This window comes from Ambystoma mexicanum, chromosome 6p (genome assembly GCF_040938575.1).
Source record: "Ambystoma mexicanum isolate Mex_15411 chromosome 6p, UKY_AmexF1_1, whole genome shotgun sequence".
NCBI classification, from domain to species: Eukaryota; Metazoa; Chordata; class Amphibia; order Caudata; family Ambystomatidae; genus Ambystoma; species Ambystoma mexicanum.
In genome coordinates, this window is record NC_090935.1 from 383199343 (window position 1) to 383215487 (window position 16145).

At 45.5% G+C, this 16145-nt stretch overlaps 1 protein-coding gene across 5 annotated transcripts in view; it reads left to right on the forward strand.

The window, feature by feature from the left end:
- The window catches only part of OSMR (oncostatin M receptor), a 608749-nt gene that overhangs the window by 265167 nt on the left and 327437 nt on the right, over window positions 1-16145 (forward strand). For all 5 annotated transcript variants that reach the window (XM_069627159.1, XM_069627158.1, XM_069627161.1 and 2 more), the window contains 2 exons: window positions 4505-4774; window positions 9574-9703. In XM_069627159.1, coding sequence (XP_069483260.1) covers window positions 4505-4774; window positions 9574-9703 — 400 coding nt within the window. The remainder of the gene's footprint in view (window positions 1-4504; window positions 4775-9573; window positions 9704-16145) is intronic.

The window sequence follows — 16145 nt, forward strand, 5'->3', positions numbered from 1 at the left end:
GAGGCATCACCATTACAATTTGCAAATTCCAATCCCAGGTCCAAAATAAAGAAATTAAATAGAAACGCTGCCAATGCACATCCCTGTTTTAGCCCACAATGGGTCTCAATTTCAGGTGATAACTTCCCATCTAGGCTAATACGTACTCTTATTGCTGTTTTTGAGTGAAACAAGATTATTAATGACAAGAGGGAGTGAAGGCAGTCGTACTCTACTAGTTTTTGAAACAGCCAATCTGTCCACTGAATCGAACGTGGCTCTGAAGTCAATAAACCCCAAATACAGGGGTTGCTTGCGTTCCTCCTGCTGGGCTTTTATCATACTCAATGTTATTATATTTGGAATGGTTCCCAGGCCCTTTACAAAACTTGTTTGCAGGGGGTCTGTTAGTTTTTTTACTTTTTAGCCATGCCTGCAATTTGCCCAGTATTAACTGACAAAACAATTTCCCCGGAACATCGAGCAAAGAGATGGGCCTATAACTACTCGGCTCTTGTCTATCCCCCTTTTTATATATTGGGATTGTTATCGCCTGTGTCCATGAACTGAGAAGCCTCTGGATTGTGTTTACTAACAGATAGATTTGATACAATATGGATGCCCATAGTTCGGGATATTTTTTAAGCTCAAAGTTTGAGAGGCCATCCGGGCCCCTAGCCTTTGAGTTACTAGCCGAGTTGATCAAGGCTAAGATATCAGCCATTTCGAACTCCAAATAAAAGGCGAGCGAGGGAATGACTAGCTCGGATGACTCTTTAGGGATCGGGCGAGCATACAGTAAAGTGGGCTACCCATACGTGTGTTTGGACTGCACTCGCCTGCAGGACCACTTGAGGGGCAACAACAGAGTTGTTTATAGCCGACCACATCTTTGCAATATTTTGCAATATTTTAAATGCACAGGTTCTTTTTGGACAGATCTCAGGTTAGCGCGTAATCGCGCTTTCCTTTCTTTCACCTCCTTATCATACGAATGGAGATGTATTGCTATTTGTTTTCTTTTGCCAGTTCGTTGCTGAAACACCTGGAGCAGGTCAGCTTGCACATTGCTAACATTCCCCCCCAGTATACCATAATCGGGCAAACCTAGTCTCAACAGTCGCTCCAGAGTAGTTACTTCTTTCTCCGACCATCATAGTCTATTCCTCCCGTCATTCACTACACACATACCTTTAATGGGCTCATGATCATGACTGTCGCTTGTTGTACCCGTGACCCATTTTGCCTTAAGTATATTATGGTCACTTGCTTCAGATTTAGACACAGAAAAGTTTGTTACTGCTGGCCACAAGGCCTCATTCACATAAATCTAATCAATGGTTGATTTACTTTCGCCTTTTGCCAAGTCGGAGCAGGGGGGATGTCAGTTTCAAATGCCCCATTAAGAGCCATCAGCCCTCTTGCTTTCACTAAAGAGGACCACCTTCTGAATCTTGTTTTATTTTTATTGCCAAGTTCACTCAGGCAGTTTAAGTTCAGATCACCTGCCACTACTAGTGCTCTTACATTTTTGACCCAGCACTACCAGGTCCAAGATTGCACTTAGATCATTAAAGAAGCTATCGTCAGACATGGCAATCAGGTTCCAGTAAATATTTCAAATTGCGTACCCATGATCACCAAAGAATACTTTCACCAAAATCATATATTTATTTGGCAATTCCGACAATAGCCCACTACCCATCATTATCGCTATTAGAATCCCTGAACTTGGGCGACCCACCGCAGGTTTAATTGCGGGATTTAAATACAATTCATGGTTATCCCAAATGGGGACAGTGGTGAGCCAAGTCTTCTGAAGAAGTACAATATCACAATTACTCAAGTCGCTATGGTCATTATTTATGAGATGGCAAAAAACCCTCGTATTCTAGCTTACCAGGGATATCTGATTTACCCCATCCCCCACCTCACATTACTTCTGTGTTCCCATATGGCTACTCATACCAGAAGTAAAACGGGGCTGTGTTTTCTGTACTTTCATAGTTCCCCCCACATCACCCCTCTGCATACTCCTTGAATGGCATGAGGACGTCGTCCTTGCTAATGGGTCTGGCACAGTCGAGAGAACAAGTCCCAGAGCATATAGTTCTTCTTTGGCCTGCCAGATTACATTTTGCACAACTCAATATTTAAACCACAAATTGACAGAGTTTAACTGGCCCTTCACAGAGAATTCAACTAATGCCATGTCAGAAGACACAACATCATCTAATTGTGCAATCTCAGAAAAGATTGCCAACACTGCCCGCCTATTTAGATCATATTGTGTGCAAGGCGACCTCCTACAAGCCAGGACTAGTGCATACAGTGCAGACATGCTCCGAACAGGGGGCTTCTGGTATCTTTTTGCCTACCAAATTCTTGGGCTTGAATTGATGATGATGATGATTGTAACCTTAATTGGAGGAAGGTCAGGTAGCTGAGGGGGCACCCTGCACCTGGCTGACCATTCTGCGTGCTGCTAAGTAAAGTGGAAATTTATGCATGGGGTTGGTGCCAATCCAATCTCAATGGACCACACAATCTAGGGTCCTATAGTTAGTAGAACCAATGGGACGTCGCACTTTTGGTGACGTCTACAGTATTCATTTTGAAGGAAGGGCTTCGACGCCCACTTGACAGTATCTACCCAATCCCCTCGCTCTGCTACCATATACAGATATAGCACCTATATTAAAGTTACCTTTTCCTAACCAATAAAGATGCTTATTAACTTTTGAAGTGTTACATGTCACTTATGATGAATTTTCAGTATAAATGATGTGTTTTTTATGAAGTTCCTTGGAGTTGAAGCGAGAAGGACTATCGGCATCACTGCTTATTTCCATGACTCCCCGTTTTTTGTACTTGTCATTAAATGGACTCCCTTTGCCAAACCATTGAGTTGTCCTTATTGATTGGTGTTGGAGTAATAAATCTGCACCCCAATCCATCTCAAGGTGCAGCTATCTCGTCTTAAAGTACTCTTGGAGCAAACCTCGGCTATAAGTGCCGGCTGGGGGTCTCCTGAGTACATCAGGAAAAGCACAGCGAATGAAGGAGGCAGATATAGGAGAGAGATTCTCACATCATCACGGCAAGGGACATCAGAGGCATGCTTGAATTTCCTCTTGATCATTGAAGAGGGGAAAGGCTAGTCATAGAGGAAGTGGTCAGATAGGAGGGAGTTAAGTTCAAGGAAGGTAGTTGCAGAGGGCTTGGTAAGGTTAAAGTCCCCCAGCATGACAATGGGTATGTCGGATGGAAGCGACTCAAGAAGGTTCGTATCAGAGAAGGAGTTGAGAGAACATTGGGTTGATAGGGCAGTGAGAGGAATAGGAGGGAGGGACAGTGAGAGGAATAGCTGGGAGACTTGATTAGTGGCATATACAAAAGAGGAAGAGCTGATTTCAGAGCAGAATGGGGTGCCAGTGGTGAGGGCCTTATTGATAAAGAACACCACACCATCACCCTTAACAATTCAAGAAGGGAGATCCATGTTTCTGTGATAGCAAGAAGTGCAAGTTGAAGGGAAGTTGTCAGTGATGATGTAGGAATACTTGTTGCAGAGGAATTGAGCATTCCAGAGGCCAAGTGAAAATGTGATGGGAGGTGGGGAGAGGAGCAGGTGATAATGCAATAGGCATTGGAGATAGATGAGGTTGGCGATCCTGCATTGTGGACTGTGCATGCATGGGGATAGGTGGGAGATGGGAAGTGTGAGAGTGATGCAGAGGTTCTACTGAGTTGTGGCCAAAGGCTACAGTAGAAGGGTAGGGAGTGATTGAGTACAAGGAGGAATGGAACGAAGTCAAGGTGCATGATGCAGGTTAGAAGTAATGGGAAAGTTAAGACAGAGAAAAAAGGGTGCAGCCCAAGAAGTAGAGCATAAGTGGGTGTGGGTAAAAGGAAGAGGGGAATGAATTGCTGAAAAGGAGCAGGTATACATTTCTCAGCTGAGATAGAATGGGTCTACAGGAAACAAAAAGGCAGTCAACAGGACCAAACCGAGATTTTCCTTGATTTTAAAGGTAAAAGCAGCTCCACAGTGAATGGAGAGTCACTGGGTCGAAGGATACCTACATGTGGAAGCCAAAGTCAGGCAAATGGCAAACACACCAAAATCCTGCCTTGAGCAGGGTTTCTGGTCCTAGGACGTAACAGGACCAAAAAGGGAGTTGCTCTTTGCTACTTTTGGCCCTTAGCTTCAGACATCCAGGCTGGACATCCAGGTTGCAAACCGAGAGTAAATGCAGAAAGATGTGCATCGCGGTTCCGCAGCGTACAGCAAGTTAGATTCTAAAGGCTGCCTAATTTTTGGGTGATTTGAAAATGTACTCAATCATTTTATCATTGAAAAACAATTAAGCTAAAAGTATAGTGGTGATCACTAATTTGTCAAGGACCCTCTCATGTGAATCTCGGAGATTGTTGATGTGTCACTAGTACTAGTCACAAGTTTATGAAAATTCCAATGCCTGCTCTCTTTCTTTACTAGACTTGTCTAATTTGTTCTTCACAGGATGGGATCCCTCTGATAGAAAACTGCAAGTCTTTCCCAACGATAAAACAGTGGAAAAAGGCTCAAATGTCACTTTTTGCTGCATTGCTGGCAAAGGTCAACGAGTCCTGGGCATGACCTACAGTCATGTTAGCTACCCACTCTTGAACATAAACAACAGAAGTGCCCTGATCACTGTGAAGAATGTGCCACTGTCTCGCCCCAATGGAGCCAATATTTTCTGCATATTATCTGATGGTGTATTCCGTGGAACCGTCCTTTTTGTGAGCAGTAAGTACCCAGCACCATGTAACTTGATGGTTGATTGGGCGTGGGTCATGAAACACTGCTGATATTGGTAGATTACTGGAATTCTTGCTGTCCACAGGAATTCAAAAGGGCACATAAGAAATTCCCAAGTTCACATTTTATCTGTTTCTGCATTCAATTATTTCCCACCCACACTCCCGTATTATGTTTAATGGATTGTTGTAATGCTTAATGGATTGTTGTTATGATTAATGGATTGTTGTTAATAATGTCCCCCTCCGCTAGTCTAAGTGAGATTGGTCCTTAGCCTTCTAGGAATCTGTTATTATTATATGTTCCGTGTCATACTCCTTATATTTCTAGGTTCTGTAATTTTAGCTATTACTCCTCAGTTTTAGGGTGGTCCGTTTATCGAACGCACAAGATGAATGGTTGAAGAGGCTTGTAAACTCAGATCTGCTGGGAATCTCAGACTAGGAACCTACTGGGAGTGACAAACCAGGATCGTACTTGCAGTGCCATAGACAGCTTACTGGGAATGTCAAACTGGGAGCTTTCTTTGGCATTCTATGTTATGACCTATGGTGGCATGAAATAACATGCAACGACATGGCCCATCATCAAATGACATAGACTACCAATGACATGACCTATCCTATTGTCATGTAAGATCAACTGAAATCAGCTTTATTTTGCAATATACAGATTCCAAAAAAGCAGACAAAGTGGCTCTAAATAAGATTGTTAGTGATCTTTATAACTGACTACGACCTTACTGTCTCCCAAAGTAGAAGCCCCTTACAATCGGTCATACTACAGTCAGTTTTTTGAATGTCTGGTATCCTCATATTAGATTCATAAAATGTCCGATTAAGTAGAAGAGCCTTAGTTAGAAATATTTCTACAGGGAATTACGCAGTGACATCTAGCAATATTAAAAGGCCAGAGCAGGACAACACTGCATAACATCCAGTCACGCAATAATGGCACGTGATGAAGAGGTGCATGAAGCAAACGCTGGCCGGATCTGTGCTCATTTGCTCATGGGTGCAATGGAAGGGATGCTGAATTTCCAACTCTGCAGCGGTCTGTGCTTCACCTTGGGCCAGCCAAATCGGTCTGCCCTTGAGTCTTCGGTGAGATGGCATGAGGACCTGGGAATTGTGAGCCTAGAAGTATTATAGGTCAGGCAAGGGAAGTTGGAACTGAGCCTAGGAAGCTGTGCCTGGCTATTAGAACATCAGAGGACGATAGGCCATGACATCTGTTGGAATGGATCAGGACATCCACGCTCTGGATTGGAAGACTGAGCACAGTCTATTTTCATGTTAGCTTGAATATGAATATAGGGCAAAATTTGAGACTTTAAACAATGAACTGAATGTGTTCCCTTGAATTGCCAGAATAATGTCTGTCATTTCACAAATGTATAGTAATAATTGGTGTTCCGGTCCTTCAGATATGGTCTTTCAAATGATATTTCAAGCAAAAGAAATAAGCACCAGATATCATGGCTGATAGATATATACATTGAAGATCCTCTAATGTTGTCCTTTGTTCATATTCAAGCTAGTATGAAGCTAGACTGTACTCAGAGAAATTAGAAGTGATTTTATAAATTAACAGGCATTTTGCGTTTATTTTAAGTAAACATATACATGATTTCCCACATGTGGATGTTCCAACAATGCTGTTTGCTAAGCAATAAGGTAAACCATCACTAAAAAGTTACATACACAGTAAGATTCTGGACCTCTCTCTAATACACATTTCAATTTTTCTAAGGCTATATTCGAAAAATAGGTGAGAAAATCCATATAACGGGTTTCGCTCACCATTATCTGGAAACACATTGGAACCAGATCATAGGAATGACTCAGAAATTCATACTCTAGTAGTATGAACATTCTACAAGATGGCGCTCCCCTAAACTAGTTAGTCTAAATCCCGAGCACACTCTAAAGATACAGCATGACACATGACAGTAAAATACTGGCCATCTCTTAGCTTAATCTTCACACTGAATCTGTTGGTTGTCTCCATGACCATCAGTCTGGTTTCAGAGCTGCCAGAAGCACATAAACTGCTCTCCTGAGCATCATTGAAGGCCTGCTCTCCAACTTTGATTCCAACACCCCTTGTGTCCTCATCTTACTCGATTTCTCTTCAGCCTTTGACATGGTCAACCATGCCATCCTGCTCAACCATCCCCGTCATAACCTGGGTATCACTGATCAGGCCCTGGCATGGCTGACCTCCTTCCTCTCCGATCTACCCTCGCAGGTCCAAATTTGGTCTTTCCTCTCCTCGATCTCTATCTCTATATCTACCTGTGGTGTTCCCCAGGGCTCGAACCTCTCTCCCTGGCTGTTCAATCAATACCTGGCACTTCTTGCACACCGCATTGCCGCTCTCTACCCCAACTTTCAGTGCTATGCGGATGACACTCAACTCATTTTCAGGCTCCCTTCTGCCACCTCTTCTTCTCTCATCTCTGGTTGTCTTGTCATCAGCACACCAGCTCCCTCCTTTCCTGTCACTCTCTGGCCAGTTTCTCTTGGCCCTCTTCCTACTCCCACCTGTGAGGCTAAAAGCCTTGGGGTCATCTTCGACTCCACACTCTCCTTCTCTCATCACATCTCTGACGTCTCTAAGAAGTCTCACTACCAGCTGCACCTCTTCAGAAGTATTCTTCCTTTCCTCTCCTTCCCCCAGAAGCTCACTGTCTCCAGAGATCTGGTTCTCTCTAGGTGGACTATTGCAAGAGCCTCTTTCTAAATCTGCCTGCTTCTACTCTCCGCCCCCTCTGCAACTCATCCAAAACAGGACTGCAAGACTTGTCGTTGGCCTCAAGCCCAGGGATCATGTCTCTCCACGACTGAAATCAAATTTAATGAAATTAAGTTCAAAACCCTCTGCATTGTCCTCAAGACCTTCTGGGACCTGGGGCCTCAATACCTCCAACAGTCTCTTCCTAAATATCTTCCTTCTCGAGCTCTTCACTCATCCGCCTCCAACTCCCCCAGGGTCAGTCGCTTCTCCAAACAACGAGTTGGTGGTAGATCTCTTTCTTCAGCTGCGGCCTCCCTCTGGAACAGCCTCCCTGAAACTTGAGGAGAATCATCTCTGGTTCCGGAAGCACCTCAAAACCTTTCTCTTTGCTTCTGCTTTTTCTCCTCCTCTCCTCTGCTGACCTGGCTGAAACTGAAATTGCACTGGTTGCTGGCCACCCTCTGATCTCGGGCCCAGGTCCCTCCCCCGCCAGTCACACACACCTGCACTGCCTTCCTGGCAACCCCTGCACTTGGGGACTGTTTCTGTATCCCTACAGTCCCACTACCAGCACCTGACGTCTGCACTTACCCTTGCACTTGCCACCTGCTGGCTGTACTTTTTACTTATTGTTATTTATTCTATTATCCCATGTACTGCCATGTCCCCTTCCTCTCCCACCCCGCACTTTTCCCCTCCCCGTAATTTTCCCCTCCCCCTTCCCATGCACTCGCGCAATCTGAATGACACCTGGCCTAGCAGGATCATTGCCTGTCTCCCCTCTGTTCCCCTTCCCTTGCCTTGTCGCGCATTGAAACCCTTGTGTGTAGGCGTGTTATAAATTCCACATCATATCATATCATCCTCTGCAGGTGCCTCTCTCCGCCTTGAGCTGGAGCTCCTTAAGTTCCGAAAACTTTTTAAGAACCTTCCGCTTCTCTTCTTATTTCTCTCTCTCCCCTGCTAACCCCCTCTCCTGCCTCACTATGTTCAGCACTTCTGCACTTTCAGCATACGTTCCATGAGAAGGGTAACCTCTCTGCACTTAACCCAGAGCCCTGCTGCAATTTTGTCTGTACACTTGCGTGACCTGAATTTTTCTAGGCTATTAAATTCTGTCCTGTCCCACTTCTCTCTTCCCTCCCTAGTTTGGTTGCGCCCAAAACACTTCATGCACTTGCACTAGGAGAAATGCCGTCAGGCCTAGCACGCTAGTCACTTCTTGTTAGATCATTCAGAATCTTCAATGCCTAGCAATGACTACTGTATCCCCTTGCTCCCTTACCGCATTGAAGCGCTTTGAATCATTTCACTTGTGTGTAAGGCTAAAGCACTCTACAAATAAACAATTACTGTAGGGATCTGTGTTGGATATGCTCGTCACGGGTTCAAATCCCAGCAGGTCTACTCAGCATCATCCTTCTGAGATCGATAAAATAGAGCTCCATTAAGTAAGGGAATAATAAACACCTGTTATCGGTCTATAGCGCCAAGATAGCCGTGTGGGAGTTAATGCACACTCTACAAATAAGCCTGTTATTTATGCTGAAAATGTCACCTCTAGGCACTACACTTTTCATCAAAGTGGCGTCTTGCAAACTACCTGCCACATGAAGATCATAATTACGCCTTGCTTACAGTACGAATTTTTGTGCATCATAGCATGTTATGTTGAAACTTCTGGGGATTTCACCATGCAATGATCTAAATGAGGAATGCATATGTAGTGCAGAGGGCATTATTGATCGCTTGAGTGAGTAATCAATTCAATAGATAAGTGAGGAATCCATGCAACTTAATCTGTAGGTGAGTAATAAAGCAAAATAGTAGGTGTATGAGTAACCAAGGGAGTTCCTATTTTAGTGAGTTAGTGTAATTAAGTTACTGCATGGGTGAGTCAGCAAATCTTTTTATTGAAGTACACAAAGACGGAACTGTCTTTTGAAAAATGATGCATGGCTGTCAAACAAATGGTTATGTGTTGGTACGTAAGTTCTGCTTTTGGTACTTATAGCATATATTTAGATAAACCTGTTTTTCCTTTACAGAGCCACCTGACCAACCCAAGAGTCTTTCTTGTGAAACTCGTGATTTAAAGGTTTTAATCTGCAGCTGGTTAGCAGGCGAACCTTCCAACCTTTCTGGAAATCGTTCCACGGCGTACCGACTATCAGAATGGCAGGTGTTATGTCTCCATGTGTAGCAGTCCATGTCTATCAGAACCTTGCTTTTACCCAGCAGTCCAGTGTGTGAATATTAATATGCTCTCACTTCACCGTTCTTGTGAAATACCACAGTCAATGTTGTAGAATGTTTAGTTTTACAAGGACGGTTCAAAATAATTCGAGCAAATGCGATATCACGCATATGGTGCTTCACAGCAGCATTTATTTGTCATGCTGTAAGAGCATAAAAGGGTGCAGGTTGTATTCTATTCTATACACACTTAGGCGTCGCACCAGTCTCCGAAAATGTGTAACAAGCAATAGCGGACGCTGAATTTTTAAAGTGACAAGCCTATGTTACCTCTTAAAATGTGCGCTTCCACAGCCCCTACCTGGGTGCCATTCAGAAGAGCAACGGCACAATCTCCAGTTACCCGCCATTTTGCTTTCTTTGTTGTCTCGATACTCTGATCATGCGCTGTTTACATTGTCACCATTGTGTGCGGGAAACATTTCAAACCTATTAGTTTGCCCATTTACATTTTTTTCTATGTACATTTGTCAAGCACTTAATCACCCGGGCGCAGGGGTTCCGGACTTGTCCGGCGTGCCCTCTCGGTGTGATTCCAGGTTGTACCCGAGATGAAGAGCAGTGGTAGCAACCAACTCTGGCCCTTCCTGAAGAGATGGTACTTCCTACACCAAAGGCTTGCCGCCCAGTATTCACGTGGCATTCAGGACTGGACTTCCCCACCAGGACACCAGTACTTTGCCCGGTGGGCCTGGGGGCATAGGGCCTCTTTGCAATTGTGGAAAGATACAAAATTACGAGATCTAATAACGAAGTAACAAACACGTCGCCAATATCCAGCCAGGAGGCCTGGGTGGTTCGCATTGAATTGGCTGCCAGGCACGCTGCACATTTCTTTTCTTCCCAGCAGGGCTGGGCTGAAGCTGACCAGGATTGCACCTGCGAGGGACACAGCCCGGGGAGCCACACGTGCACTGCCTGCTAGCTGCAGCCAGTGGTGTGTGCTCGCAGTCGAGTCTGTACACTCGTTGCGCAGGTGCAGCAGGGCGGCTAACGTGCAATATCCAGGCCTGCTTTCCGACGAGCGAATGACGAGTGGCATTTAAATTCAGTTCCGGTGAGATTAGAATTGAGTACAGAATCGATTGCTTGGTGGCGGTTTCTGAACGGGGTGTGAAAAAACGTTGGTTATTGACTGTTAGGGAGAATTCTCTTTTAAGGCTAATTTCCCAAACCTAGTGAGTCCCCCAGCAGCTTTGCTGGATTTTTGGGGTTTATTTTCTTTCTCCTGCTAAGAGTGAGACTCTTTTTCTCCCACTCTTAGGCATGATGTGAGTATGTCCTTTGATTGTAAATGTGTTTTATGGGCTATGGGGTCTTTTACTCCATAGGGCTCCATGTGTTTTTGGTATGTGTGTTACACAGCACCCTCAGTGCAGTAACACAGGGGTGTCATAGTGACCCCCAAACACAGACTCTAGACCCTGGAACCGACTACTGTCACCATTGGCTTTACTAGTCTTAAATTGTGAACAGAACCAGTACAAACCATCATATTGTGGAAGTACTGGTAGGGGCAATTCGATTGCCACTGGGTCTGTTTTCCAAGGGGGCACTGTCCAGTCCCCCCTTGTTGAGTTTCTGGCTGGTGGCAGTGGATACCGCGCAAAATATTCCACCTGAATATTTCCTATGGGATTTTCCCATTGATTGTTAAACGCACCAATTTTTGGTGCAATGTTAAAGATACCGCTGGGATATTTATTTAATATTTATTCCCTGGTTGGGTCTTTTTGCCAGGACTCGGTTTTAAAATGGCGTTTGTGTTCCCCTCTGAAACTCTAACCCAAGTCGAGCCCTTTGTTCCACTTTTTGGCGGGCTTCTCCACAGAAGCCCTCCAAATGGTGCCACTCTGTCTGGGGTCTACAGGATGTGTGGGAGGGGGATTAGGCACCCTGGACTGAGTTGCTTTGGCAACTCAAGTCGCACTCTTGTGTGATTGGCCCAGTGGTGAGCCACCCGGCTCACCACTTAGCATGTTTGAGTGACAGCTAGGCTGTTGAATGGGTGTTTTTCTGCATAAAAGCAGGGCTTTGGGGACTGGAACTTCAGAAGTCTCCACAGGACCTAAAGAATCCAAAGAGGGGAGAAGCTGAGCCATCTACAACGACGACACCACCGGTGGAGCCCTGCTGTACGAACTCACCACTTCCCCGACAACAGAGGAGATCTTCTTCCAGGAGAGTCTTCTTCCCTTTGAGCTGGCGGGACCAACCAGTTCATCTTTTTCGCCTTCCTGGACGTCTCGTGGTCGAATCGCCCGTGCCAAGCACCCCGGTGGCCGAATAGCCACGCTTCACCACTACCGCGAATAAAAGGGTTGTATCTTTTAATCGGGAACTCCGCGGCTGGTTTCTTCTCTGGCAGTGCAACGATCGCCAGCTTTCTTCCTCGTTGAGATCTTCTCTTCCTCTGGTCGAAGCCACGACTTGCACCCGCTGCCAGGAACAACTGCCACCGCTGGAGCTTTCTCACCATTTCAGGTACTGTGTCCCGCCTGGTCTCCCTTGCAACAGATTGTCCAAGGTGTCCCGTAAATCCTTGACTTTCTAATTGGGTTGACCTCAGACCTGCTAACTTTGCCTTTCTGAACTGATCCAACCTCTTTTTGACTTTTCTGCAAAGACTTTGAGTGCATTTCCACTGTGTAAGCTTGGGCACATTCCGCCTTGCTCTCTCCAAGAGTGGGCCCGGCCTATGAACTTTTTGCTCTACAGTAGACCCTGCCTTTCTTGACTTGCTGTGGTTTCTTAAAAGTGTTGGTACTGTGTTATTTTCCTACTCTGCCTTTTCTCTCCCTTTTTAAACAAATTATTGGAGTGCCATCTACGGTTATGCGCTCACCTCTGTTTTGCTAAATAAGTGGTGTCTTAACCTAGACTTGTCGAATAATTAACTAGGGAGGTGTATACTGTGTTTGTACTTGCTTGATATATTAGTGCCAGTGTATTTTCATAAGTGTGTTTTTAAATAAATAATTATATACTTTTATACCAAAGCTCTGGTCAGTGTTTGCTTGCGCTACTGTGTTTTTAGCCCTATTGTGTATACTCTATATACTGCCTAACTCTTCTTGAGGGAAGCCTGACTGCTCAGCCACAGCTACCAGGTAAATCTGGGTGGTGCAGGCTGCTACCAATTGGGTTTACTGCTTACTCCCGTAGACTTAAACTTTTTGCAGTGGTCCCTAAGGGAACTGCACAGGTTTCTGCCTAACATTGACATATAATAACATGCAATATTGTCACACCGTTCAAACGTTGAAAGAGGAGAAATAGATTTCTTGCTGGCGGTTCCAGAGGCGGTGCGTGGGGGTGGCTGTACCATGTACTGTTGTTGGCCTGGGCTAGAGGGAGCAGCCAGGCTGCCGAGGCAGCTCTGAGCTGCTGGCCTCACTCAGACTGGCTGCGGTCCCGGTGACAGTCCTAACGGTGCGCCACTGCCCGCTCTTAACTGTTGGTTTTCTGGTTTAAGTGCTATGTCTGTGCTATCGTTGAAAACCAACACTGAGGGCGGCGGCCCACTGGCAGGACCGTCGGCTCTGTCTGTGCCACGAGGTGAACGGTGTGAAAAAATGCATTTATTATACGTCGAATATCGACGCATGTTTTCACACTAGCGTTCACACGTTGAAAGCTGCAAGCTGGAAGATCTCATCTTAACATTCAGATGCAGTTGCCTGATGAAATGTTTTGTGAATGGGGCCCCTAGTTTTTTCCTGGCACGCGATTATCTGATTCATACTTATGTATTTGTTGCTGCAATATGGCAGGCAGTTAGCTGCTGGGGACACGAGGAGGTGCCAGGCTTGCCCTACAAGCAGCAACTGCTACCTTATTGCCAGAAGGGAGATGCCATTCCAAATGGGAGGTTATTGGGGCAGTAAGAACCTGGCGCCAGCGCTATTCCCATGGAGGTCCTAGGCTATCTGACTCACAGACTAGGTGCCTTCAGGCTTGAGCTACATTTAGTCACAAATAACAAGATGCCAGTCTCATCTCAGAATAAAACTAAATCTTAGCCGTGAAGTCTGTGCCCAAACAAGCCAGGAAGAAGTATTTTCCTGCAGAAAGTCATGCGGAAAGGTTCTGGGTTGAAATTGCTTGAGAACATAAATAAGTCTCTGAGTCCCGTCCCGTCCCCGAGCTCCCCAGAGGAGCGTTGGGTGGGCCTCAATTGTTGCAGGATCAAATCCTTTGCAAACCCAGGCAGCAGGGCCGGCGTTACATGGAGCTCAACGTAGGTCCAGCCACCCTGGCTGCAAGCTTGGCTCCTCCCCCTGAGCATTTCTTTATGATTGTTTGTTCACTGTCTCCCTTAAGATCATTGATCATTATCATTGGTGCACATTACTGTAGAGGACAAGCAGAGGGTAACAGCCACTGGAGAGGCAAATTTGTTCATTGGACTTCACATTCTATATCCTGCCACCCACCTGCCTCCTGTCCCGGGAACATAGTTCAGGGCCAACATGCTCGCTTTGGACACACAACGACATGGAGGTTCGATCCCCGGGTCCACGCTTAGAAACCTCTGGGTATTAAGCATGTTATAAATAACCTATCATATCAAATAAAGTGAATAAAAAGGCGATATTCTCCTGGCCTAAACTGTTTACCTACTGGTTCTTAAACCAGGCAGGACAACTTCACAAAATGTTGCTCTCAGCTGTCCCTCATCTTTCATTGAGAGGGAAGCCATTTGCATGTGTGGCACTCAAATGTTTCATCCTGCAATGCATTTGCATTTGTTCATGCGTTGCCTTTTTTAAATTCACCCGTAAGTGCTGATAACTTCTTCAGAGCCCTTGCAATGTGACGGTACATGCACGAAACCTGCACGTTCGCCATACTTGGTAGCTGAGGGTTTTGAGATGTTGCCTTTTGCCCTCGTCGGTCAGGGGCAGAAACATGTAGCCTGAGCTCGCCCAGCAGCTGTGTGGTAGGTTGATTGCTGTATGTGCACGGGCCTGCATACCTCCAGTGAAGGCGTGGCGGGTTTAGCACTTTGTCAAATGATGCAACTTGCGTGAACAATTGTTTGCTGTTTTAGGGCTGTGTACCTAGGAAATGAATGTGGCGATTTCACGTACCGAAGGTGTCCTTCCTGTCTTAGTTTCATGATTACGGTGCAGGACACAGCTTCATTAGTGCCAGGTGGGGTTGTGAGGTCGATGGACTTCACCAAGGAATTCCCCTGCTGTTATGCATTTCATATGGAGAGTGGCATGTGGGGACTCAGATTTGATCATCTTGACTGATTGCACCCACAAGTAATTCCCATGTCACTTCCCAATTGTGCATTGAGAACTTAAGCGGAATGTGCAGTCGTAAGGCTTTTCAATGACTGTGCAAATATTGGCTCTCCTTCTGTTTTCCAGATACAGCTAAAGCTCCTGCATTGTCGGACTGGGGCATAACATTTTCTTGGGCACCAATGAAAAAGTGTCCCACAGTTGCAAATGGTAATTCATTCCATTAGTGACACTGTTTGAGTAGTACCCAAGGGAGGGGGTTTTGATAAAATGTGACACAAATTGGGCATTTTAAATAATATTAATTTGGCACTTCACGTCAAAACCACTAGCTGCACGGTGAAGTAACTCCTCAAACTGGCCCACATGCTGGCGTTAACCACATATGATCACTTCAATGACGATACTAGGTACAAGGCTGAAGCATATGCAAAGTTACTAATTTCATTCCATACTGTTTTGACTACTCAGATGTATCTATACATTTTTATAAATACCACTTCTTTATCTATGAGAAGATAGATGTGTGAGAACCATCTCCGGGTCCGGAAGCACCTCAAGACCTTCCTCTTTTCCTCTGCCTTCGCTCCCCCTCTGCCCTGCTGATCTGTTCTCTCTTGGCACTGTGCACCTGGCCACCCTCTGTCTTTTGGGCCCAGGTACCTGCTTATCCTGTCACCCTCCCGCACTGCCTCCGGGCCACCCCTTGCACTGGGGTCTGTATCTGTACCCATACAGCCCCCCCCTTTTTCTTCCTGCACTTATCGGACCTACCCTGTCTGCCGCCGTAAACCTAGCACTTGCAAATTGCTGGCTGCATTACCACTGTTTGTTGCCTTTATTATTTATTTATTGTTATTTATCTGTTTCTCCTCTGCTTTGCACTTTCCACCTCTCCCCCCTTCCATGCACTTTTCCCCTCCCCCCTCTCCCATGCACTTGCGTGTTCTCAATGTCACTGGGCCTAGTAAGATCGCTGTTTTGTTCTCCCCTGTTCCCCTCATTTGCCTTGTCGCGCTCTGAAACACTTGTGTACGAGCGCGATAGAAATAAAATATCAATCAATCATGTGCTACGGGCATATCAAATGGTAAATGCAACCATGGAAA